Below are 23819 nucleotides of genomic sequence, written 5' to 3'. Positions count from 1 at the left end.
GTCCGGTGGAGCGGTAAGGGATTCGATCTCCGTTGGTCCAGAGCGCGGGTCGGCTCGGTTCTGAGGGCAGCAGAGCAGCGGCGGGGCAGCCTGCAAGGATCTGCTGGAGTTTTCTGGTAGAAGGGCTAGGAAGCTGGAACGAGCTTTCTTTCACCAGGGACCAGTTCAGGCGGATTGCGTGGCTCAGTGGTGTCTCCTTATCTGGCTGGGTGCACAGGGGGGGAAATGTCCGCTGGTGGAGTTCTCGCCGTCGCTGTACTGCTGCAAGGCCAAGTTGCGAGCGCCCAAAGACTATCGCCGAAAAAGTACCAAAGAAATCGAACGTTTCTTGCGCTGAAATTGAATTTGGTGAGGCCGATGATGTCACTTCCTGTGGGATGGTACTGGCTCTCAGCCAAAAGCGTTGCAGCACGGGAACTTGCGGTCAAGTGGGGCACAGTTCTAGGGGGGGGTCAATGGCCAGAGTGAGCTCCCTCTTCATGACCCTTTGTCTGAAGAGCATGTGGTCACTCAAATGCAGGCTTCAGGAAGGGGCGTTAGACCTCAAAGGCCCAAAGTCTTTCTTCAGATTGATTCGTTGTCAAATCTCTGAATTAATCTTTTGACCTGGTTGAGTTGGCACAACAATCAGGTGGAGTTTCTCATTTGAGTGTGAAGACATCATCATATGAAAAAAACAAACAGTTTTGCTATCTTCAAAATAATATTTCACAAACTGAGTTTTGTAAAAAAAAAAATCAAATCAAATAAATAACATTATAAAATGAAATTAGGGAACAATTGTATCATTGGCAAAGAAATGGACATTTAGAGGTGAATGGTAGTGATCATGTTATTTATATATTAAGTGAACAGCGGGGGACCAAGGAAGGACCGCTGTGGCAGCTCGTTTTTTGATGGTCGTAAGTCAGCTCAGTCAGTAAGGTACGAATGGCAGCCGATGGATTTCAGTTTAAAGTCGTCTGGATTGTTGCATGATTGTAAATCATAAGAACTGAACGGTGTAGAGCGAATAAATCACGTGGACTTTCTCATTTGAGCATGAGGACATCATCCATTGGAAATGACTTTTCTTGGAAATATTGATAATCGCTTTGTGTTATTGGGAGTGTTTATTTTTTTCACCAAGGTTACCAAGACTTGGAAGAACACATTTCAAGCTTCAAACCAACACTTCAAAATATTTTCGTTTGGTTGATTTTAAATAAAATGATGTGAGACACAGAGACATTTCACTTAAGTTGGTTTCCTTATTCTTTATAATACAATTATAATAGATTGATGTGAGAGTACAGTTGAACTTTCCAAACTCTTTTGAAGGGATCCCGTATGTTCTTGCTCTCAGGCTGCTCAACATCCATGCGCTGCTGCTGCCTGTGTTTGCCTGTCTCCATGACAGGTGTGTTTGAGCGCTGGACTGGGACCAGCTAATCTTCTTCCACATTGTCTCATTAGTTCAGCTTCAGGTTGAATATTTGATTGTAGATCAGTTTTTGGCACTCAAGGTACACCTGAATGCCAAATTCACGGACTGGGCACTGATGGACAGCGGTAGTGTTGGTAGGGACAATGCAGTGGCTGAGCGTTGGTAGAGACGTGTCCCTACCGTCCCTCCCCAATCCTAGGCCCTAGCCATTCATCTGAACTTCTGTCCGACTCCCCGGCTCAACCAGCTCAACCGTGTCTCCGACCCACTTGATGTAGAGACCGGCATGTAGAGGCTGCGTGAAGGGGCCTTCAACATTGAAGAGCAGGTTCATGGTCTGGTTATCAGCGACGCTGTAGAAGGACAGCTGTCCTGCGTGCTGATCCAGGTACACCCCTATTCTGGATGACAGAGGACCTGGGACCATGCCTTGCAGCTGATTGTGGTGCAGAAGCATGTAGCACTGGTTCTCATAAGAAATCGCCCAGGAACTGTCATTAGTTCCCAGTCCAACTTCAATACCGCTCCTTGCTGCGGCGGCGTCCTTATATGTGACGGCTACAGCACATGCAGTTCCCGTCCTCTCCACCTCCCAGTAGCAGCGCCCAGTCAGAGTTTCAGTGCTCAGGACCTGGGGCCAATCCCTGAACCTGTCAGGGTGAGGGGAATGAGGTTGTTCTTCTTTTGTTTTCGTCACCTTTCTGTTGCCCTCAGATAACAACAGCTGCCTGTGTGCTGTGTTTGGGTCCAGAGTGATGTGCTGTGAATACTGAAGCAAGTCCTCTCTGGTCCTCGGCCGTGACAGCAAAACGTCGGCTTGAGTGACTTGCTGGGAGATGAACGCTACGTTCTCCGTCAAACAGTTGTTGACTGTACCCGTGGTGTCTGCCACAGCTGTTGCCACACCGTCGAAGTAGTGCCGAGGACGGGTGTTGTCATTGAGATGTGGCAGAGAGGGGTAGTTTTGCAAAAAAGGGCTGTGAAGCTCAGTTGGCGCCAGCTGCTTCAGCTCCTCCGCTTCCTTTTGCAGTTCAGCAATTTCCCTCCTGACGTGCCTCCAAACCTCTCGGACTCGCTTCAGTTCCGCCAGTTGTTTGGCTTTGATGATGTCTCTGACATCGGCACGTCTCCTCTTCACAGCATGGATCATGTCAGTGAAGCACCTCCCGCTGTGCTTCACTGCATCACCAGCAGAGCGATTGATGGCCGTCACCTCCAGTTGAAGCTCCTTGATGTATTTCCTTTTCTCCTGGATTCTCTTCTTGACCATGTCATTCTCCTTCTGCGCTCTCCGAATGTCGGCTGAGTCTGTGTCCCTTGCAGGATGGTCAGGAGCGTCGACCATTTGGATTTTCTCAGACCAGGAGCGCATGTTGTCCTGGTTCCTCTCTGAGGGCTCAACCAGCACATGTTTTTGAAATGCAGGAGAATCCAAATGAGGCTGCAGGTGTTTGTCACAGTAGGCGACCTGACAAAACACACAGTACTTGGAGGCTCTCAGCTTCCTCCCAACACAGACGTCACAACCCGCCTCTCCTGGTCCAGCATAATCGCGATCGCAGGGAGGATCTGGGAGTTGATGAGTCTCAAAATACTTCACCAGATTAGTTAGCGTGATGTCTTTTGCCAGGCGAGGCCTCGCTTTGAAGACATGTCTGCACTGAGGGCAGGTGAAAGTGACTTTCTGAGACCAGTAGCCTTTTATGCAGCTCTTGCAGAAGCTGTGCCCGCAAGGAATCGTCACCGGTTTCTTCATGACACCCAGGCAGACGGCACAAGAGATGGCGTCGATGTACAGCTGATCTCCGTTCAGCTCCATTTCAGCTCTCAGCTCTTTGTGTTCTGGTGTTGCTTCAGCCTATCAGGAGGTTGGTTGATACGAACTGAACCAAAACTTGTTCTTATATTGCCTACCACACCAGGAGCGTTCAGTCAAGTGTGAGATCAATGACAGCAAGATAGCAGGCACATCACCAACCTGGGCAGCAAAACGGGCTTCCAGGCTCAGACACGTAATGAAGTCAAACCATGATAGCAATCATTTTAAAGTCATGGAATGAATAAAATACAAGGGATGCAGGGATCAAATGAAGGACATTGATTTGTAAAGTGTTAATCAACAGTGCCAGTGCTGGTTGGTCATGATGAAACGCTGTTCTTCTTCTCCTACCCGGTGGCACAAATACACATTATCAAATGTCACATGCCTGACCTGCCGGCCTGCTCTGTCCCATTAACACAGACGTCGCTGCATCCCAGCTTCACCTCTGCTAACCATGTATCAGTTTTAGATATTAAGTGTAGGGAGCATTATACAATACTTGGGAAGTTATGTAGTACATACATATAAATAAGATAATTCATCTAAGGATACAAAGAGTCATGATTTATATTGGTACTTCTACATCTCTTTCTGTTTATTCGCATTCACATCTTCAGCTGCTTTGCTATTATATTGTATTTCCATGTATAAACACACATTGTGATCCCATTTTAGGGATCAGTAAAGTCTTGTCTTGTCTTTCATGGACTCTGTTTGTGCAGAATCACACCTGGAACATCAAGGAATGCATTTGAAGGTCAAAAGCCGCCATCCAGCTGTGTGTTCCTCAAAACCTGAGAAGGTGGCTGTCTGGCTGCATTACAAACAGGACATTAATGTCCAAAATCTGAGAGCAGACAAAGATTATTGCACATCATCAGTGATATTACCTGAGTTCATTGAGCGTTTCAGGTCTTTCAAACGAACCTGTCAGCAGTCTAGTTCTCACAGCCGGTACTGATTTGTCATCTGTGTGTCACAAAATGTAGAATGTGTTGGAAAAAAGAAAATGCTGAAAACTGCTGTTGCGCCCCCTTCTGGGCACAATGTTTGGGCACAGCTGAGCTGAGTTTGACTTTCATGATCCGGAGCACAAATACGTTGATCCGCTTCTCCATGATATTTATTAGGGCCTGAGCCAGAAGGTACTTCTGGCGAAGACCCTATTATGTTTGCTCGGCAGAGCAACACATTAGCAGCACTAAAAACACTAAAAACACACACTAAACAGTGTCCCAGCCCCCCCCCCCAACACCCATGAGGCAACTGGGCCAGACGGCCTGGAGCCACTTTTCACATACACACCCATTCAAAACCTGGTATTATACTGTTCTTGCTGTCAATGAGTGCGCGCTATATGCGCATAATGCGCATAATCTAATTTGACGCCCTGAACATGCATGAAATTCGCTGAAATTCGGCACAATTGACCGGTCTGGCTAAACATTTACTAATCAAAAATCAAAACACCACAAAAGTCTATAGCGCCACCTAGGGAGCCACACACAAAAAAAAAGATATTTTTTATAATTTAGAGCGCTATAACTCCTCACACGAAAGTCCCACAAACATGGGACCAACACCGTTGGACTCCTCTCATCAAGACCAACAATTCTTACACTCTGACCCCTCACCTCTCTACAACAGAATGTCCACAAATTGGACAAAACTGTCAAAATCAGGACTATTTTTACTTCCCGAACAAAATCTATCTCCTCCTAAACCGTAAAGGGCATGGCTTCCAAACTTTCACACATTAATCTCACAACTGTGCTCTTCAAAAATCTGTAAAGGTTAATATACTACGCGCTCGGTTCCCATTTTATGAGCCGTCAAAGTGGGGGAGACACTTTTCACCTTACAATGGAAGTCTATGGGGGGAGCGTGTCCTCTCAGGGTACATACTCTCAAACAAATGCTTCTCACGTCTACACCATACATCCCACAGCTTTTAAAAACACACCACTGTATTCCTGACAAAAATCCCTACAAAAATATGGTATTATGTGTGACTTTTGACCAACGTATGCCGAGTTATTCAGCTTTTACACACTACATTTCTCTGAATCCTCCGCTCTCTCCACTCCAGCACAGATCAGACACAGTGCAGCGGGGGAGGGGTTCTTAAAGGGACAGCTGGCAGCTCTGCTCTCAGCTCTGCTCTCAGCTCTGACAGAGATGGCAGAGAGAGAGCAGAGAAGGGAGGGGCTCTTAAAGGGCCGGCTCTCAGCTCTGCAGTCACACTGTGCAGCGCACTGAGGCTCGTATCTCCTAAACTACAAGGCCTAGGGATTTGCCGATTACAACATTGGATTCGGGCCGGTGTCAAGGACGCGGCCGTAGGCCGCGCTGGGGCTCAGGCCCTAACAACGCTGCTAGCAGCTTTAATTCTAAATACCCCTTCAACCCTGGAACGGCTCTCTTCATGTCACCTGTGCTTTGCCTTTGCAGGAATGGCATCCAGCGTTTGCAGAAGGAGCTGGAGGTTCTATCACTTCAGCACACTCAGAAATGCCTGGAGAACTCTCAGCTGAGACAGGAGCTGCAGGACGACAGAGAAATCTTTATGCAGTATCCAAAAGAAAACCAGGCGTGCAAAAAGAAGCAGGTGCTTTTGACGGATTTTAGGCTTGAACAAATATCCTACAATATGTACAATAAGTAAGATTGTGAAGGAGCTCCTGCCTCATACTGCACGATCCAAACCAGTAGGTGGCAGCACATAACTACATAAAAGTCTGGTTGCTAACTTTTTTTTTTTTAGCATGGAAGTTAATTCATACGCAACGCACAACTACAATCACAAGCTTTGATTCCTCATCTATTCTGAGTGTAACTGCATTCCCTCAGTGTTATAGCAAAACAACTTTCACTGTCATCCCCACTGTCTTCTCTTTCTCTTCCTCCATCTCCATCTCTCGCTTTTACTCCGTCCCCTGAAAGAGGGATATAGAAGAGAAGTCTCACCTGCATTTCTCAGTGAATGGGAATCAGTCGCACGCAGCCTCACAAGCAAATGACTCCTACGAGATGGATGTAAGTGTTCCATGCCCTCTACTCTCCTGAAAGTCGTCTTCTTCATGTCAGCGATTTGTCCTTGTTTGTGTTTCTAAGCAAAATCGAACCAACCGTAGCCTCAAGTACAATCTTCAAACTATTTGCTGATTCCAGATCGGGGTGTGCGACACATGTACGAATGAGGGAGCGGAATGTGATGTTTCCGTTTGCGTATACAGTTGAATGTTTGCATGATCTTCTCCCGTGCTGTGGAACAAAATACGTATCAGTGAATGATTTTTGTCACAGGTGCTTTTGAGGGCGAGGGAAGCAGAGATGGAGTTTCTCAGACAGGAAGCTCGTTCTCTCAGGGAAGAACTGCAGATCGCTCGGATGGTACGGAAATTCCTTCAATCACGTAGCTAATTAGTCTTGTGGGAATAGAAGGAAACAAAAAAAAACGTGACTGAGTCTTTCTTCCAGTTTAACAACTGTAACACAACTGCAGACTGAGGAGGCATAGATCTTGATCAAGATATCACCGGGTTTTAGTCTCACGATATGTGAAAGATTTCTCGGGGAAAAAATCATTCTAGAATGAAGCTTGATGAATAAACTGCTTTAAATCTGTAATAAAAAACATATTTTATGAATATTAATATTCCCAACTGATGGCTGATCTTGTGACAGGACACAGTATACGCCCAGAACAAGCTGAAGGCTCTCTGTACAAGCCGCCATCAGGACGTGAGGTGCTCCACCTGGTCACCTGGCAGAGACGCTCCTGAGCTCAGTCCTGGTGAGAAACCTGGAGCTGTTACCATGAAGTAGGAATGGGTATTAATGATAGGGTGTGTTGGTGTGAAGCCAGGTGTTTTAAATGCATGAACACACTCTTATTGTTTTGTAGAGGAAGCAAGTAGCGCTGCTTTTCCGACGGGAGACGATAAATCCTCCTCCCTCACGCGTCCAATCCGAGGACTGAGGTCGAAGGTAGGAACCGATGCTGCCTCGAGGGAGGGCTTCCTACCGACATGGCTGTGTTTTCATTCTTTCTAAATAATTGCATTACTAATTTTTTTTTTTATTGTAAAATCACATCGCACACAAAGAGGATCACTACATCAGGACGTGATCATGAAGCAAACGTGTCAGAGTGACTGAAAACTCACATTATAGCTTTACGAATTGAATTATCAAACTTGAACGTTGACAAATCTTCCACTCTCTTAAAAATATGTTAAACTCATATTGTAACACAGCAACCAATGTCTCATTTTGTTTTGTTTTGTTTTGTTTCTTTCTTTTTTTCTTTTTTTTTTCGAGGCTCCACCACCAAAGTGCTCTCATGGGCTCTCAGCTTGACATTTTCAGAACAGCACTTTCCAGTAGGGAACAAAAGAAATAAATACAAAATTGGACACAAGCCCCAAGAACATGTACTCCCTTTTCACTCCTCCCTTGTGTGACTTTTTTTTTAAAAAATAAAAAAAATGGTGTGTTTGTCTTTCAGAGTTTGAAAGAGGGCCTTTCAGTTCAAGAACGGATGAAGTTATTTGAGTCGATCTGACCGAAAGAACAGGATGTGGTGCGATCTCTCCGAGTAGAACAACTGCTATGCCAGCAACGTACAGTGTCTTTGCTGTAATATCATGTGTGGGTTTTTTTACAATGTCAGAAACGTTGTTGATGTGCTTTGGAAATCAAGACTTTGTATGTGTACTTTTTTTTTTCCCCTCATGTTGCGGGGACATTTGAGGACAGAAAGCAAATTCCTAGAATGTAAATAATGAAGTAAGTTTGAAGTGACAACAAACAACCACTAGTGGGTGCAAAAAACACTAGCTTGTCTAGATAAATATTATTACACGTAGTTACCTATGAAATATAACAGTCAGTCCTTGTAAATTATACTTCGTATCATTGTAGTACTTTGTACTTTTGGGTGCACCATCTGTCTTTCATTAAAATCTATCTGTTGCACTTCCCGTATAGAAACTGTAATTACCACTTTTCACCACTAGATGTAGCATCATACACATTTACTCACCAGGCGAGGGCAACCTGTAAGCATAGTGACGTCACTGCAGGACACTATTTTTAATCGGCACATGGAAAATATTAATGAGTGACAAGTGATGATGTACGTAGATCTCAGATTCCAGCACCTTTGGCTTCATTTGAGTGAATACACAGCCAGTAAAGTATTTATAATAATTTATTACAGTGCATCCTTATGCACATACGCCTTCTTTACACCTTGGTGATAATATAATGATCAAATCAAGATTAAATGCAGATGAAGTTGTATCAGATAACTACTCAAACTTGTCATTAAAGGTTAAAGTTGAAGTTGGAACTCTCCTGGTTGGAAAACGATGTAAAAACTATGTGGGGGAAAAAAACGCTGTCAAGATTTGCTTGTTGTCGAGTGTCGGTAGAGATTTGGGTCACATATTAATATCAGCCTGCTTGGTTTTCACAACATGCTCGCACCTCCTGCTGTAAAATGTGTATTTAAGGAAAAGGTGCTGATGCATCTCACACGTCAATCTATCTGGATTTATGAGAGGCGAAGATATCTGGCAAAATATGAAGCTCCGGTTATGTCAACGTCTATTTACAGTGTGTGACAGTATAAACTTGTACCCAGCAGCAAGCAGGAGGGAGGCTGGTGCAGGAAACACTGTGCACACACACACACACACACACACACACACACACACTGAAGTAGATCGAGCCAGTGTAAAAGTGATAACACATTTCTCTTGCAGACCACCTGTCATACAACTAGACGAGTCCCTGATTCTGAACTTTTGAACTCTCACCGCTTCATGCAGCCTCTTGGTGTCGACATTTAAGTCGCACATCGTGCAGAGACGTGTCACTGCAAAACCCGGTTCACCTTTACGGATAGAATTTTCTAGAATGTTGCAAGAAGAGATTAATATGTATCCCTGCAGAACTTAATTCTACGGAATCGTAGATTAATAATGATAATAATCACATCTCCAGAGACCTCATTACCCTGTAGATTATAAATCACAGCTCCACTGTCCCCGTGCAGAACCTAATCTCTGATGTTGCTCAGTTCCTTGGAGTCACACCCCTAAAGAAGAACATCACACCTCATTAAACCGCTGCGTGAGAAGCTCCAGTCATGTGAGACGACACTTCGAAAGAGCAAAACATTCTCAATGTTATCAATCATGGCTAATTCTGCACCTGTGAGCGTTTCTGGCTCGCGGTGAAACAAACAACACGCAGCCGGAAACAGCAGTCCTGCACAGCACAGCAAGAACATGAACCAGGACTAAAGAATAAGGCGGCTCAGCAAGACTCCAGAGGAACACATCACTGGTAAATTCATGTCCATAATTACATGAATGAAAGTTCATTTTTGTCTTGAAAGTAAAAGTGTGAGAGATTAATATTGGCTTCCATTCTGCTCGTCAGGTTTTAGTCGGTGACCCAGGTGTGACAGCTGTATGGAAACCGTTTAGGGCAAGCAAATTTGAAATTGAAAAAAAAGATTCAATATAATTACAAAATCATTAAATCATATCATCATTTAAACTTTTTTGTCCCATCATTTCTTTACTTTTTACGTCACTCACCATTGGAATCAAGGCTAAATTTGCATCTGTTTCTTTCTTTTTAAAATCGATTTATAACAGTCTTTTCTTTTTAAAAATATAGTGTATGACGAAATATTAGAAATGCTCCCCTTGCATGATATTGCATCATCGTGTACGATAATATCACATATCTTAAAACATTTAATGAAGAAAAATGGGATTATTAACAAGGAAGACTGACCAACACAATCAGAAAACCTGTCCTACTGCATCCTTACAACATTTGGTGTGTCGGTTAGATCTCATCCTTTACCTCAAATAGTTAAAAAAATGTTTGTCTGTTTTAATTTTGATTCGGGGGAATAAGAAAAATGTAAGTCATTTCTTTTTTGAAAGTAATTCCTGAAATGTTTCTTTTGGACATGAAGTGAGGAGGCAGGAGTCAACAGATGAATTAAAAAAAGAGGCAGAAGTCAGCAAACAAGAAAATACAACGGAAAATAAAGTCTTGATACAAATAAACCCATACTGACAAAAAAAAATGTAAATCACCACAGAAAAAGAGTTTGATCGGAATCCATGATGATAATAATAAAAGGGTCCAAAAAAATCAAAAGTCCAAACAGGACTTTGACAATCTGCCAGGGTTGGTTTTTTTTAAATTCCTTCAGTTTACAGTGTGTCAAGAAGAAATGGAGCTCAAATACAACCTCATCACAGTAACTTCATTTCTTTGAAATTAAACCAGTTTACGGTTATGTGTGTGTGTGTATGTGTGTGTGTGTGCGTGTGTGTGTGCGTGCGCACTTGCTGTTTTGTTTCTGAGCCAAGCTGCCCCACAAATGCTCCAGGCCCCTCACGCATGATCAGTGGCCGTTGCAGACACACCAGAACCCAGGTGCACCTGCGCAGCCTGTAAAAATAAACGTCCCATTTAGTCATGCAAAGATCAATTACTGCAACCAGCATCCAGGCTCTGAGCAGCCAGCGCGGCCTGCCTCCCCCGTGATGCACTTCAGTCCTGTTCACAGCTGAAAGCACCAAAACTCTGATCGTGTTTTCTCTCACGTGTGACTCAGGTCTGTTTCCAAATCAGTCGAAAAAGCAAAAGAGTTTAATGCGGTGTTATAAAATCAGGGCCAGAGGCGGGTGACCTACATGCAACTTGTTTGCTCAAACTAAAATTTGTCAGTGTTTCCATGACAATCGAAAAAGCCCACATCATTCACCTTCGACAAATATACATTTGGCACCGACGTTAGTTTGGCAGCCTCGGCACGGAGGACGATGAGGCTGATTGATATTTGGGGAAGTGCAGTAATAGACTCCACTCTTTTTCTGCTCCACAGCTAAAATATGTTCAGAACCAGCTGGTTGGATTAAAAATAGGTGTGAAGCATTTTTTCTGTCAAATATGGGAATTGCAAAATGATCCAGTAAAAAAAAAATCTCTGAATATATGTTCCCATTTATCAGGCTTGAATACAAATAGCAAAATTATAAACGTAGATCACAATAACAGTTTCGCTTTCCATACAAGCCAGATTTAGAATTCATGATCTACAGTTTTCAGGCTGTTAAAAAATTCATAATTCAAATTGAAAAACACAATATCGTCCGTCTGATTTTCAAAGTATCTCTTGGTAAAGTCTCTGCTGCAGACAGCTAGAAGGAGATTTGCTGATGTTTAGCTTTTTTAATATGCTTTCATCAGAAATACTGTGAGCTAATTATTACTTATGGCTCAAAACTCTCCAAACTTCAATTTATTTGCAAAATCGTCTGTATGTTTACTGTTCCAAAGATGATAATAATAATAAAAAACAGTCCAAATATGAGGCAAACTGACAGAAAGTTAAATTGATACTTTACAGTGCAGGTTTCATCTTTGGTTTTTGGCTTGGGCACAGCGGCCCCCGGACCTGCAGGGGCCCCGCAGAGCGCAAATTGATCTCTTTAATTTGCTTAATTGTTACAAATTTGCATCACTGAGCTACGATGTAACCTGGGAGGTCCTCAACAATGAATTATTTCATAAACTCTTGCATTTTTAAGGGTATTTCAACGCAAAAAATTGTCAAAGCTGCTGACTGATAATTAATCCAAACACATAGCGTATGTTGTGCAGGACAAATGGGAAAACTAACATATGTTCACGTAAACAGTTTTTGGGAAGTTCACGTCAAAAAGGACAGATGATTTATTGTCTAATAAGCGATTCATGTACCTCAGTTAAGTTATTGATTAATCATCCCATCATCTCATCTCCTCAGGACCGTTAGAGATCAAGAGGAGCCCCGCAACAAACTTAAACCCTGCAGAAAGTTGATCTGTCCACCTCTTCTGTGGTGGGGGCTAACATGGATGCCCAAAGTGAGAGTTATATTCCCAAACTGGAAACGTATCATTGAAATCTCCCTAGAAAGCCCCATCGCTGGTGTGTGTGCAGCACCAATGCCTCTCCTCCCCACCCACAGATAGTTTTTGTAGGCGTCGGCTGCAAACCAAGACTCTTATACCGGCGTGAGTACTTCTTGTGCATATTGATCATTTCTACTGTTTTCTTGGTTTCATTTAATATGTATGTTCTTCTCTTGTGCTGTGTGCAAGTACTCTGTGGATCAGTAGATACTCTGTAAGAAAGGTTTAATGGGATATATCTTGCCTGAATGACGTCTGTAGGGCAATGATAGGTAAAAACAAAACAACAACACAAGGGTAACAATGTGTGCACTTTGTAAAAAAAAACAAAAAAAACAATAGGGGAGAAAATATAAACTTTTACAGTAATAATATATCAAAAATAGGCGAATGTACACACTCAATAAATAGAGTTTACAACTACTACTACTGCTACTGCTACTACCCATCCATGTTCTAATACTGTTAAGGCTCGTGGGGGGGCTGGAGCCTATCCCAGCAGCCTTCAGGTGAGAGGCAGGGTTCACCCTGGACAGGTCACCAGTCCATCTCAGGACCAACACATAGAGACAGATAACCATTCACACTCACAGTCACACCTACGGTCAATTTAGAGTATCAATCAGCCTCGTCCTCTCTTGATGTCTTTGGACTGTGGGAGGAAGCTGGAGTACCAGAGAGAACCCACACAGGAACAGGTAGAACATGGAGACTCCACACAGAAAGATCCTGTGCTGGAGCCAGGACTCAAACCTGGAACCTTCTTACTGTGAGGTGATCACCTGATTGTTGCTGATCACCAGCTCTAAAAAGTTGGCCTTCTTTTTAAAATAGAAAGCATCTCAGCCACTGTTTTAAAAAATGGTGAAAGCAATTTGCTCAACAATTCAGTAATGCCTGGCTTCTGCTCTGATGTTCTTAATTTTGCTTTAGCATGCTCATGATGTGCTAAGCACCACTAGCTGATTCGATTTGTTCAGTCCAGCTGATGGATAAATATTTGCTTCAAGCTCTCTTCCGGAGATTTTACATTTGCGCGTCTATCAAGATGAAACAAGTACAGCAGACAAGTGAATAAATAGGCCGATTGACTGTGTGATTGATTTCATTCTCACCAGCACTGGTACAGTATATATTTATAGAAAACAGAACAATGGAACAGGAAGAGCAGAAGCACACAGCAAGTGAGCAAGAGCCGCAGGAGTGCTGCTGAAACCGAACTAAACAGACGGTTACACAGTAGTATAATTGGAGTACCTGCTATGCTCCTGATCCTGAGTGTCCTGCCAGAACCAATTATCCTCACGACTAACTGAGCCTCTGAGTAAACATCCTGTGCTCTGAGCGGTGTCTTCTCTACCACACAGGGATAATCACAACATGAAATATCACTTGAAATGAATCAGAAGAGCTCTGCAATCTGAAAAAGTGATCGAGTGATCAAATGATGCAGCCCAGGTCGGCAATATGGTCGAGCCTGGCCCACTTTGTCCTGCCGCAGTGAGGCGGCCTTTAAATAACTCACTGGGTGCGAGGTATCGGCTGTAGGCTCTCGCTGTCCCGTTTGCACACTTTAAAATCCCCAACTGGTCTGCATATCCTGACTGAACCCCCTGACCCATTTACAGGCCTGACATCACAACAGTAACGGTAATGTTGGGATGCAAAGCTGCAAATACACACATTCAGCCGCATGCACACAAGGATCCTCGTTTTATAGTACCTGGTACCATTCTGAATGATTTTATACAGTGAACATCCAGTCAGTCAGTAAAATCTCGTCCATTAAACAAGTCACAGCTTCAGAAATGTCACGTAACATTAACACTCACAAGTTAAATGGATGTTTACTGCACATCGAACACACTGTCTATAAAACACCATAAACAATTTCATGTCTAAATGAAGAGTTGCATGTTTGCCAAATGTTAACCTTTGAAAAGAATCAAAGTCACACAAGTCTTAACTGTGTCCCAAAGGTCAAATATTACTTGTCGTTACAATTGGAAAACTGATACCCAGCAGACAACCTTGACTTAGCTTCCTTGGAAGCCGTCATATTGCGGTGTCACACACACCTTCCGTCCAGCTGTGTTATGGCCTCTGGTGAATCTGGGTCAGGCAAGAACTGGAACTACTGATCCTGTTTCTGTCACGTAAAAACATTTCTGAAACTCCTGCAGTTTTGGATTTGTCAAAACAAATGTTGGGTTTATAACAAAGATGTATTTCAGTCTGGAGTGTTTAGAAAGTAAGTGTGGGTGCACACGTGTGAATTGCCATGAAATTTTAGCAGACATTTATGGAACACAGAGGAGGAATCGTGATTGATGCTGTGACGTCTCAAGTGTCACAAGCATACTTAAGCATACCTCTTAAAGAAGCAGCAACTCTCAATGAATGTTAAAGCTACAGTGTGTAATTTTTGGTCTCCTTGAGAGTAATCGCAAATTGGATGGAAGTTGCGATTATATATCCACCAGTAAAAGTTTGTATTTTTAGTTGGAGCAGCTTTGGTGTTGATCTTCTCTTTTTCTAATCAAGGAGGCATGTTACGTATCTTGTCAAAATGGTTGTGTAAAATCCCTAGCTTGCTAACTAGCTTGCTAATATTACACACTCTTATGTTAGAGCTTTTCAATGAGGAAATCCTTGTTTGACGATGATTTGTAGGTTTTCTGACAAACTCCCGGCTGCATCCTGAGCGAGAGGCAGGTTTCACCCTGGACGGGTCACCAGTCTGTCGCAGGGCCATCAGGAGCAATTAGGGGCTCGTTATCTTGCTCAAGGATACTTGGACGTGGTCACTGGGGGACATGAGATTGAACCAGCAACCCTTAGGTTGCTAGACGGCCACTCCACCTCTGAGCCATGCTGCCCTTATGCATAAAACTATACCTTTAGAGTTCAAATTTGTGTCAATGTTTGCAACAAACTCCAGTGTGCCACCATTTTGTCTACATACAATCAAAAGACTAACATCTTAGTTGATGATTTCTTCCATGTGAACAGCGAGAAGCTGCCTCCATCAGACTTTGAAAGTGTTGATTTTCTTTTTGAATGAGCCAAAATGGAGATGACACCACCCACTCTATGATCTGTTAAGCAACATTACAGAGTAGGACAATGATTTAGAAGAACAGCATTGTCTGTCTTACATCTGAACCAATAATACTCTCATTGAGCAGGCAGTGTGTCTAATTTTACTAGCTTTTCAGAAAAGCCACTTGTAAATATTTATTGATCCGTGTATGGAGTTATCTAGCAACTGTTCAGGAGAATAGATACTTTAAAATGAGCCCCACCCCCCTCCAAAAAAGCAAAGAAATTAGTTTTGAAATGTTCGGTTGACTGAATTCTGCAGTACACATCCATCTTAAATAAGCCAGTAGGTCTTTTCAAGTCAGAGCAATGCTGACCAGCACTGGTGGTAAGGGAAGAGCATGCACTCTCCAAATGCCAAGTATCTACAGTGACACAGTGGAAGGGAGGGGGAGGACGAGCGCTGAGCGGTGCAGTGAGCAATAGTTCATTGGATGTGGGATACAGAGTGGGATCTGCAGCAGAACAAGATCAGATAGCAGATATGCTAAGAAAGTGTTTGACACATGGAAGGAGAGACGCCATCGACTGCCCGTGACAGCAAAATAATCGAGAGAGTTAAGAGTGGATTGATTTTTTTTTTTTATTAGATTGGATTCCACAAGCCATTCAAGCTAATGAACATCTACTGTATTTATCTGACTAGCGTAGGTCATCTGATTCTTTCGAGGTGGAAAATTATGACTCTTTCTTTCTGTCTCTGATCAACTGCATCTCAATCCAACTTCGGAGGACTTGGCATCAGGGGTGATTGTAATGCTGTCCTCGTTGAAGAGAGGATCAGTTTCGTTCAAACCAGGAGGGAAAGAAATGAAGGTGTTCACCGCTCATTTGCGTGTCTACCTCACCAGGATAGCGTGGTTCTACCCATGACAGAAGACAGAAACATGCAACAGTTTGGCTAAACAACTGGAAGTAAAACAAAGTTGGAAATCCACATTCAACAGGAACAACTGCAGACAAGGTGAGTTGTTTGCTCTTGTACATCTCATCTTTTAAAATGTCCAGATTCAGATTTTGACAGAAAAATCAACGAAACTGTGCTCCAGTGTTAAGATCGCAGCGTGAGAGGCAATGATGGTGCAATCGCACAGAATATTAGATAATAATATCCCTACAACACTCAACATCCTGCTTCCTAGCAACCAGAGCATTGAGAGACAGCAACTGCTGTGTAACACACACACACAAACACACACAAACACACACATACACACACACGTACACGCTAACAAGCACTCAATCACAGTAGAATAAGTGAGTCTCAATCTGTATGGTCTGCAACATACTTCAGCTGCATCATTTGATCATCTGTAAGGAGGGTTAACCACTGTTCCTTCAGCATTATGAGTTCCTGACGATCAATATTTTATTTTCTAAAATGCATCACGTCTCTCGGAGAGACTCCAGAGAACTCCTACTTTGTGAACAGAACGCATGAAGTTCTAGTCTTTGAGTTGTCAGATGTACTAAGAGACAATAATATCATGACCAATCACTCCAATAATAATGAACTAATAGACAGTTTAACCCGTTCTGACCTGTAGTTTAAGCTTCTTCCTCTGGGTCCCTACAGTTTTGTAGACTGGAAGCGTCTTAAAAAATGAAGGCTAAATGGAAACAACAAGCTAAGTGTTTAACTATTATAAAATAAAAGCACCAGATATTTTGAACATTCGTGGAGGAAAAATGTCTTAAATGGATCAAAACAAAACAAAAAAAACCTTTTCGCAGGATCTGCCCAAGTCTTTTCAGTGTTGGTGCTAATAGATGAGCTTGTCAGTTATGATAAAGGCAAATCTATGGGGATGTTGTGATAGATATCTCAAATTATATGACTTACCATGAAATTTCGTGCGCATGTTCTTGAACATACATGAACAAACATCTCTTGGGTCACACTCCAGCCATCAGCCCGACATGGCTTTAATCATAATTTGAGAAAAATAGAATGCCTCACACCTGAAATTAGGACGCTAAATATGGTAAACAACAGGCTATGATTACTTAGCAACCATTACCAGTGTGAGTGTGTTAGCTGCTGTTAGCATTTAGCTCAAAGCACCTCTGTACAGCTCAATACAGCTCTTAGTGTGGCTGTAGATGTGTCTTCTTCTATGAATTATCCAGATTTACTCACTGTACCTAAACCATCATGTCCTTGACATGACAGTTGATCCTTTAAGTGATGGTTGTGTGAGAAACAAACGCACCTGGAATTTGATGCATCAAGGAATGTTCTTGCTATACCTCAGAATTTATAATAAAACTCCTTGAACATTTCATTGGATAGAAATATTATGCACTGTTGTTTCTTTTGCCATAGTTTGAATCAAACATTCCCAAACGTAAGAACATCAGTGTCATATTTGAAATTTGAAACCTAAACATTGAATCAAAAACTAATTCACACGAGATGAAATATTTCCTGTCTAGAAAATGTATTTAATAAGCATATTTCTTTGTGTAGAAGGGCATTCGGAAATGCTGTGCAAACTAACAATTCCTCTGCAATTATAAGGCAACAAATATGTTAAATTGGTTGAACTAATGAACTGTCAAGCCTGCGACCTGTCTATCCAACTTGAAAGTAGCATGACAACTTTTTGGGGTAAATTCACTAACTTTTCATCCCCCCAGAGTCAGACGGAGGAGAGACGCCCTCTCCTCTGTGCATGAAGATGAGACCCACAGAGACCTGCTGACTTTTGACGGAGGTATGCTAACCTGACCGTTCACCACCAACTAGCCGGTGTCTGTGGGTCTCGGTTACACGAAGCAGCACAGAGCAGAGAAGAGCCTCTGCCTCCTCTGTCTTGCCTTGTGTTTTACCCCAAAACAGCATAATTTAAGATCTTGGTTAATTTTTTCGTAACTTTTTTTTTTTTTTTGATATGCTGAAGACTGAAGTTGTGATAAAGAATCCAGATGAAATTCCCCCTCTCGGGATATATATCCTCCATTAGTGTTTATGTTGATTTGAAGCGATTCAGTCAGTTCGTCTTCAAACTATTTTTTTATCACTCTTGTCCACGATGTGAAATTTTCAGACTCTTCTTTTTTTTTTTAGACCCATATTATTTTCCAGAGAAGCCTCACAGGGGAATCGCACAGGCTCATCATCGCAGTACTCTAGTGACTCTAATAGTTGTGCCAGCTGGAAGAAACAGTAGATATGTCATATAAAATGGCAGGGCATTGGATTAGATTGCTATTTCTGTTACTTGTTGATGGGAGAAAACAAGCAGAGTATTTTCAATGGAGCAGTGGAAAAAACACAAATATAGGCCTTTGAATATATGAACCGAAATGTGGCAGTTGACTACAAATAGTAATGCCACAAAACACATATTATTCATCAGTAATTTGACTAAAATGAGTTGCTAAATGAGTGGCGAAAAAATACGCCAGTTTGATATAAACTGAAAGATTTCTAACTTAGCTCAGTTTGAGAAGAGTCACTCCTGAAAGATTCTGTTTACAATTAGAAAAAATAAGGTTTCACCTCAGCTCACACTGGAGCTATAAAAAGACAAGTGCATCAAGTCTGCTGAGGTCAGACGCATACTGGTTATTTCAAATGTGTCAACATAAATGTATTATGTTACTTTATTATCTTCATTCTCTATTGGACCGATAATAGATGATGGCGAGTTCTAATCATGTCTGTCCTTTAACAGGAAACAGTCGGCCCTCACGTCTGATTTCCCGTCGAGTCGTTGTTGGACAAAGCTTCCAGTGAACCCGGTCTGTTTTATATGAGCGGGGCTGATCGTGTGAAGCCACGTGGCTGTCCCCACTGAGGCATGAGTGTGGGAAGAGCCCACCACCATAGCTTCCTGTCCTGTGAAGAAGACGGCCTAAGGCTTAGTACCATGCCTGCTGTGGGCAGCTTTGGCAATGGAAAAATCCACACGAGACGTAAATACCACAGTCGATTTGTCAGCAAGACAGGCCAGTGCAACATCCATTTCTCCAACATGGATGAGAAGTCACAGCGCTACATATCTGATATGTTCACCACATGTGTGGACATCCGCTGGCGATACATGTTCCTACTATTTAGCCTGGTGTTTGTGGCGTCCTGGCTATTGTTCGGCTTGGCGTTTTGGGTCATCGGCCTCCTGCATGGTGACATGGACCATCCCGAGGGAGATGACAGTTTTGTTCCCTGCGTTACACAGGTCAATACCTTTGTGGCAGCTTTCCTGTTCTCCATTGAGACCCAGACAACAATCGGATACGGCGCTCGCTGTGTGACAGAGGAATGTCCTGCTGCTGTCTTCATGGTGGTGTTTCAATCAATCATGGGCTGCATCATTGACGCCTTCATGATTGGTGCAATCATGGCTAAGATGGCAAGACCTAAAAAGCGAGCACAGACCTTACTCTTCAGTCACAACGCCGTCATCGCCATGCGTGACGGGAAGTTGTGCCTCATGTTCAGGGTTGCTAACTTAAGGAAAAGCCATATAGTGGAGGCTCATGTCAGAGCCCAGCTGGTCAAGCCCAGGTACACAGAGGAAGGCGAGTACATCCCCCTGGATCAGATTGACATGAACGTTGGCTACGATAAAGGCACAGACCGCCTGTTTCTGGTGGCGCCCCTCACTGTCATACATGAAATAGATGAAGAGAGTCCTCTGTTTGGCATCAGCAAGCAAGACCTTGAAACATCTGACTTTGAGATCGTGATCATACTTGAAGGTCTGGTGGAAGCCACGGCCATGACGACGCAGGCACGCAGCTCATACCTGTCCTCAGAGATCCTGTGGGGACACCGCTTTGAGCCCCTCATCTTTGAGGAGAAGAGCCAGTACAGGATAGATTACGCTTACTTTCACAAAACATTCGAAGTGCCATCCACGCCAAGATGCAGTGCCAAGGACATGGAAGAGAGAAAGTTTCCGACATCTGGAGCCAACTCCTTCTGCTATGAGAACGAGCTGGCCTTCATCAGCAGGGACGAGGAGGAGGAGGAGGAGGAGGAGGTGGAGGGAGAGGAAGACAGGAAGTGTTTGTCAGAGCTGGTGAATGAGCAGGTCAACCCCGGGCAAATGACGTCCCGTAGAGAATCGGAAATTTAGCCGAAGCTTTCCAGAGAAACTCTTTTGTGTTGATGCGGAGAAATGCTAGCCTCATGGCTGGACGTTTTACTGATATGACGACAGAAGCGTTGACCCCCGCCACACCTGGAGAAACATCAGCATCGATCTCCACCGTGGAGGCAAGGAGGACCTCACAATTTCTCGCTGCTTTCCTGGGATTGATTGTTGAACTAAATCAAACAGAAACTTCTCTCTTTTTTTGCAGATGATCCTAATTATAAGGTGCATGCATGACAGCGTAGTTTTGTATGAATATTTTGAGAAACCTCTGTCAGAATGTGTAGGTACTGTTCACAGTCCTCAAATATACAGTTTACACTTGAATGCAGGGTGAAGTTGTCACTTTGCAGTTTAGTAAACCAACCACGGGTCAGCAGCCGACTTTATGAACAATAAGAATACATTATAGGATATCAGCTACAGGAGACACGGGACTCAGTAGAGTTATAAACATTTTGATCACATAAACTGGACGGTGTGTCGCGTCACAACAGGGAAAGTATTTACATTTTCATTTTAGCCAATGGGGAACATTTGCATAGTTGCTATGAGAGTATTAAATATGTGTTTGCTATCAGACCCTTTAGCTCCTGTGGCTACACTCACCTACTTTTATATTAATGCAGAGTACAAACTGCCCAAACATCCAATTCTGATATAACAGGACCTTGACTTTTTGACGGACAAACAAATAAATAAATAAAAGCAGGCTTCTCAATTCTACCAACCGCATACCAGTTTTGTCAGCAAAAAGGCAAGTGTCGCCTGAAGCTAACTGGAAATGTTTGGACATTTGCAGATTTCCAAAATAGTCTCTCTCCAAATGCATTTGTGCAGGTGACAAGCAGCTCAGCAAATGAAAGAGAAGAGCTTAAAGAAAGAAGTGCTTTCTCACGATGCTTGAAGTGGGAATGATTGTCAGATTTAAGCTTTTAGACATACAAAGTCATTCCTGGTGTCCCAGGCTCCTCAAATCCCCAAGGCTTGTATGGTACAGAATGGGAAAGTTGTTTTCTATGTTCTCTATGTGTTGTTAGGGAAGATGTACTTTTGTGTGCCAACCTGGAGGTTAGCATCGCCATGGGAGCTCCCTTGACCCTTGGATTTTACATCGTTGATGGAAATACGCTCTTTAATGAACAAAAGGAGACACAGCAGGTAAAGAAATGAAATGCTAACAGTGGGTTTTAAATGAAGTTCATGACAGACACATTACTTCAGGGTCGTCGCGATTATTTCCTCTCACTTTGCCGTTAATGCCCTCGTCAAGCCACTTGTTAGCATTCGCCATTTTTGAGACTAATAAAAGCTTCAAGAGTCATGATTGCAGTATCAACTGGTGTATTTCATGCCGCACAATCATTATACCACAAACATATCAAACAACAAACCTTATTTCAGGCATTTCATCAAAAACCAACTGACTTTGACACACAGGAACTGAAAGTTAGAAAAGTGCTAACTTATGGGACTCATTCCTGTGCCTGTCTGAAAATAAGGGGTCCTAATGTATGTTCCCAGACTCCGTATATATTCCCCAGCTCTATTTATGGCACATGAAAGGGTTCGGGTTCAGACGCTGGGAGCAAAGAAACGCTCTCAAGACATGGTTGAACTTTTGAGAAGGGACTGTTGTTGATGCAACCATGACCCCTAACAAAATGACATAGCAGCAGATGCTGGATGGGTTTCCACTACTAATCAAATCAGGTTACAAGTTAATCAAGTTTTCTTTCATCGTCGATCCCATCATGGTGCAAATTAGAGCCCCCCCCCACCCCCCCATCACCTCCAAGTTCATTCCTCACACTTTTCCTCTTGTCCTTTTTTTTTTTTTTTTTGGAGACATTAAAAAAAGATATTACAAAGTTAATGGGACAAGTATTAAAGATGTCAGGTCAGGTTATTTACCACTGTGTCCCCGCAGCAGTGAATTAGTTTTAAAGCTCTATGTGGGTTATCTTTTACACCTGACTGCTATTTCAGCAGTTTTGCATTTATATCTTGCTGACTTGTGCTGAATATATCAGGACAGATCTGCTCCAGAAAACAAATGCTAACTCCCATGCTATTTGCACAAGGCGAGAGTAAAGAACATGTACATTTGTCAGGCCTGTACTGTAAATAACAATTTCTTTTTTGTTTGTTTGTTCGTATGACCTTTGTGCTTGAATAGAGGCTAAGTATTAATGTATTATTTTATATCGTAAGTGGCTTGAGCAAGGAGACACACTGGAAATATCTTTGTTTGATGGACTGATCTGAACAACTTTGACCTCCTCTCGTCTTCCACGAAATGCATTTGAAGCGGTCCGACTCTGAGTTACGGTTTGATTTCTTCTTGCAAGGTTTAGTTTGTTGTGTGAGACATCCATTCACAAACTCAGAAGAGATTAAAAAAACAAAAAACAACAACCTCATTTTGAATGGCACAAGATTCATCAGAAAAACCTGATAGTTTTCTTCCTCCTTAATAGTCACTGGACAGCAAATATAGGGATACATTTACCAGCTATTTGATAAAGTAAAGACAAAATGAAGGGTTGCTTTGTGCTCTTCACTCTTACCCAACCAATCAGGCCTTCTTCAATTTTTGCATATGAACAGACAAGTCTTGGCAGTCCTGTGTGGTTTTGCTGCCCTGTAACCTTCAGTGCACACGAGTGCACTGACTAACAATAGCTTTAAACAGTCAACATGTTTGTGCAACACAGTATGTAACTGAATCTGTGTCAGTGTATCAGTAACTGAAATAAATGACAGACAATTGTAATGCACGGTGTGTTCTAAAGTTTATGCGGACAGAAATTTGATTTGAAATCACAGCGCCTGTGTCAGCGGCGGGTCATCCACAGCTGGTGACATTTAACAAACTGATTCCACTTTTTTATGTATGTAACTCATCTAAATGCCAAATTAATCCCTCACTTTAGAGAGCGCGATCATCTGAGATGTTTCTTGTGATGGAAGGAGCGTCGAGGATAAAACGGGACGCTTCCCACCCACTCCACAGTGTTGGAGGATGAGAAAGTGTGGAAGGTCAATCTTCCAACATGCAGAGTGGGTTGTTTATAGCCAGAGAGAGCGAGAGAGAGAGAGAGAGAAATCGCAGCATTAATTGCAGCAGTTCTTCTCATAGCTGGTTTGGCTCCACTGAAGGGAGGAGGGTGGAAAAAGTACCATGATGCAACATCAACAGATGCACTTTCTTTCCTTTAAAAAAAAAAAAAAAGAGTAAGACAGACATTTTGGATCATATCTGCTACCTTTCATACCTCAACATATTAAGTGAAATGATACAAGTTTTTGAAAAGCCTTTGAAAACCAAAGCTGTAGCAGAGTGTTTGTCCCCTGCGGTTTGACTG

General features: G+C 42.7%; 3 protein-coding genes across 6 annotated transcripts in view; 2 read left to right on the top strand and 1 right to left on the bottom strand.

Annotated features, from left to right (window-relative positions):
- The window catches only part of LOC147245290 (uncharacterized), a 55148-nt gene extending 46569 nt beyond the window's left edge, over positions 1-8579 (top strand). For 3 of the 4 annotated variants that reach the window (XM_086185875.1, XM_086185874.1, XM_086185873.1), the window contains 6 exons: positions 5700-5856; positions 6192-6284; positions 6555-6641; positions 6936-7044; positions 7156-7238; positions 7759-8579. In XM_086185875.1, coding sequence (XP_086042001.1) covers positions 5700-5856; positions 6192-6284; positions 6555-6641; positions 6936-7044; positions 7156-7238; positions 7759-7815 — 586 coding nt within the window. In that variant the 3' untranslated portion in view covers positions 7816-8579. Of the gene's footprint in view, positions 1-5699; positions 5957-6191; positions 6285-6554; positions 6642-6935; positions 7045-7155; positions 7239-7758 lie in introns of those variants that run through there. The other variant, XM_086185876.1, reaches the window with a different exon arrangement.
- LOC147245291 (tripartite motif-containing protein 16-like protein) lies at positions 966-3312 on the bottom strand. Its single transcript, XM_086185910.1, has one exon. The coding sequence runs from the start codon at positions 3243-3245 to the stop codon at positions 1629-1631; it is 1617 nt and encodes a 538-aa protein (XP_086042036.1). The 5' UTR covers positions 3246-3312; the 3' UTR covers positions 966-1628.
- Positions 8580-9399: 820 nt separating the features above from the next.
- Positions 9400-20433, top strand: kcnj12b (potassium inwardly rectifying channel subfamily J member 12b). Its single transcript, XM_086185212.1, has 4 exons — positions 9400-9605; positions 12097-12346; positions 16198-16310; positions 19027-20433. The coding sequence occupies exon 4, from the start codon at positions 19153-19155 to the stop codon at positions 20431-20433; it is 1281 nt and encodes a 426-aa protein (XP_086041338.1). The 5' UTR covers positions 9400-9605; positions 12097-12346; positions 16198-16310; positions 19027-19152.
- Positions 20434-23819: the final 3386 nt, after the last annotated feature.

This window comes from Aulostomus chinensis, chromosome 18 (assembly GCF_037954235.1).
Source record: "Aulostomus chinensis isolate RoL2024-O1b breed Wild chromosome 18, RoL_Achi_v1.0, whole genome shotgun sequence".
NCBI classification, from domain to species: domain Eukaryota; kingdom Metazoa; phylum Chordata; class Actinopteri; order Syngnathiformes; family Aulostomidae; genus Aulostomus; species Aulostomus chinensis.
Note: the sequence above shows the minus strand (reverse complement) of the source record. Positions and strands in the feature narration are given on the sequence as shown.

Excerpts from the sequence above, each read along its gene's own strand:
- kcnj12b (XM_086185212.1), top strand. The coding sequence starts at position 19,153 with ATGAGTGTGGGAAGAGCCCACCACCATAGCTTCCTGTCCTGTGAAGAA.
- LOC147245291 (XM_086185910.1), bottom strand. The coding sequence starts at position 3,245 with ATGGAGCTGAACGGAGATCAGCTGTACATCGACGCCATCTCTTGTGCC.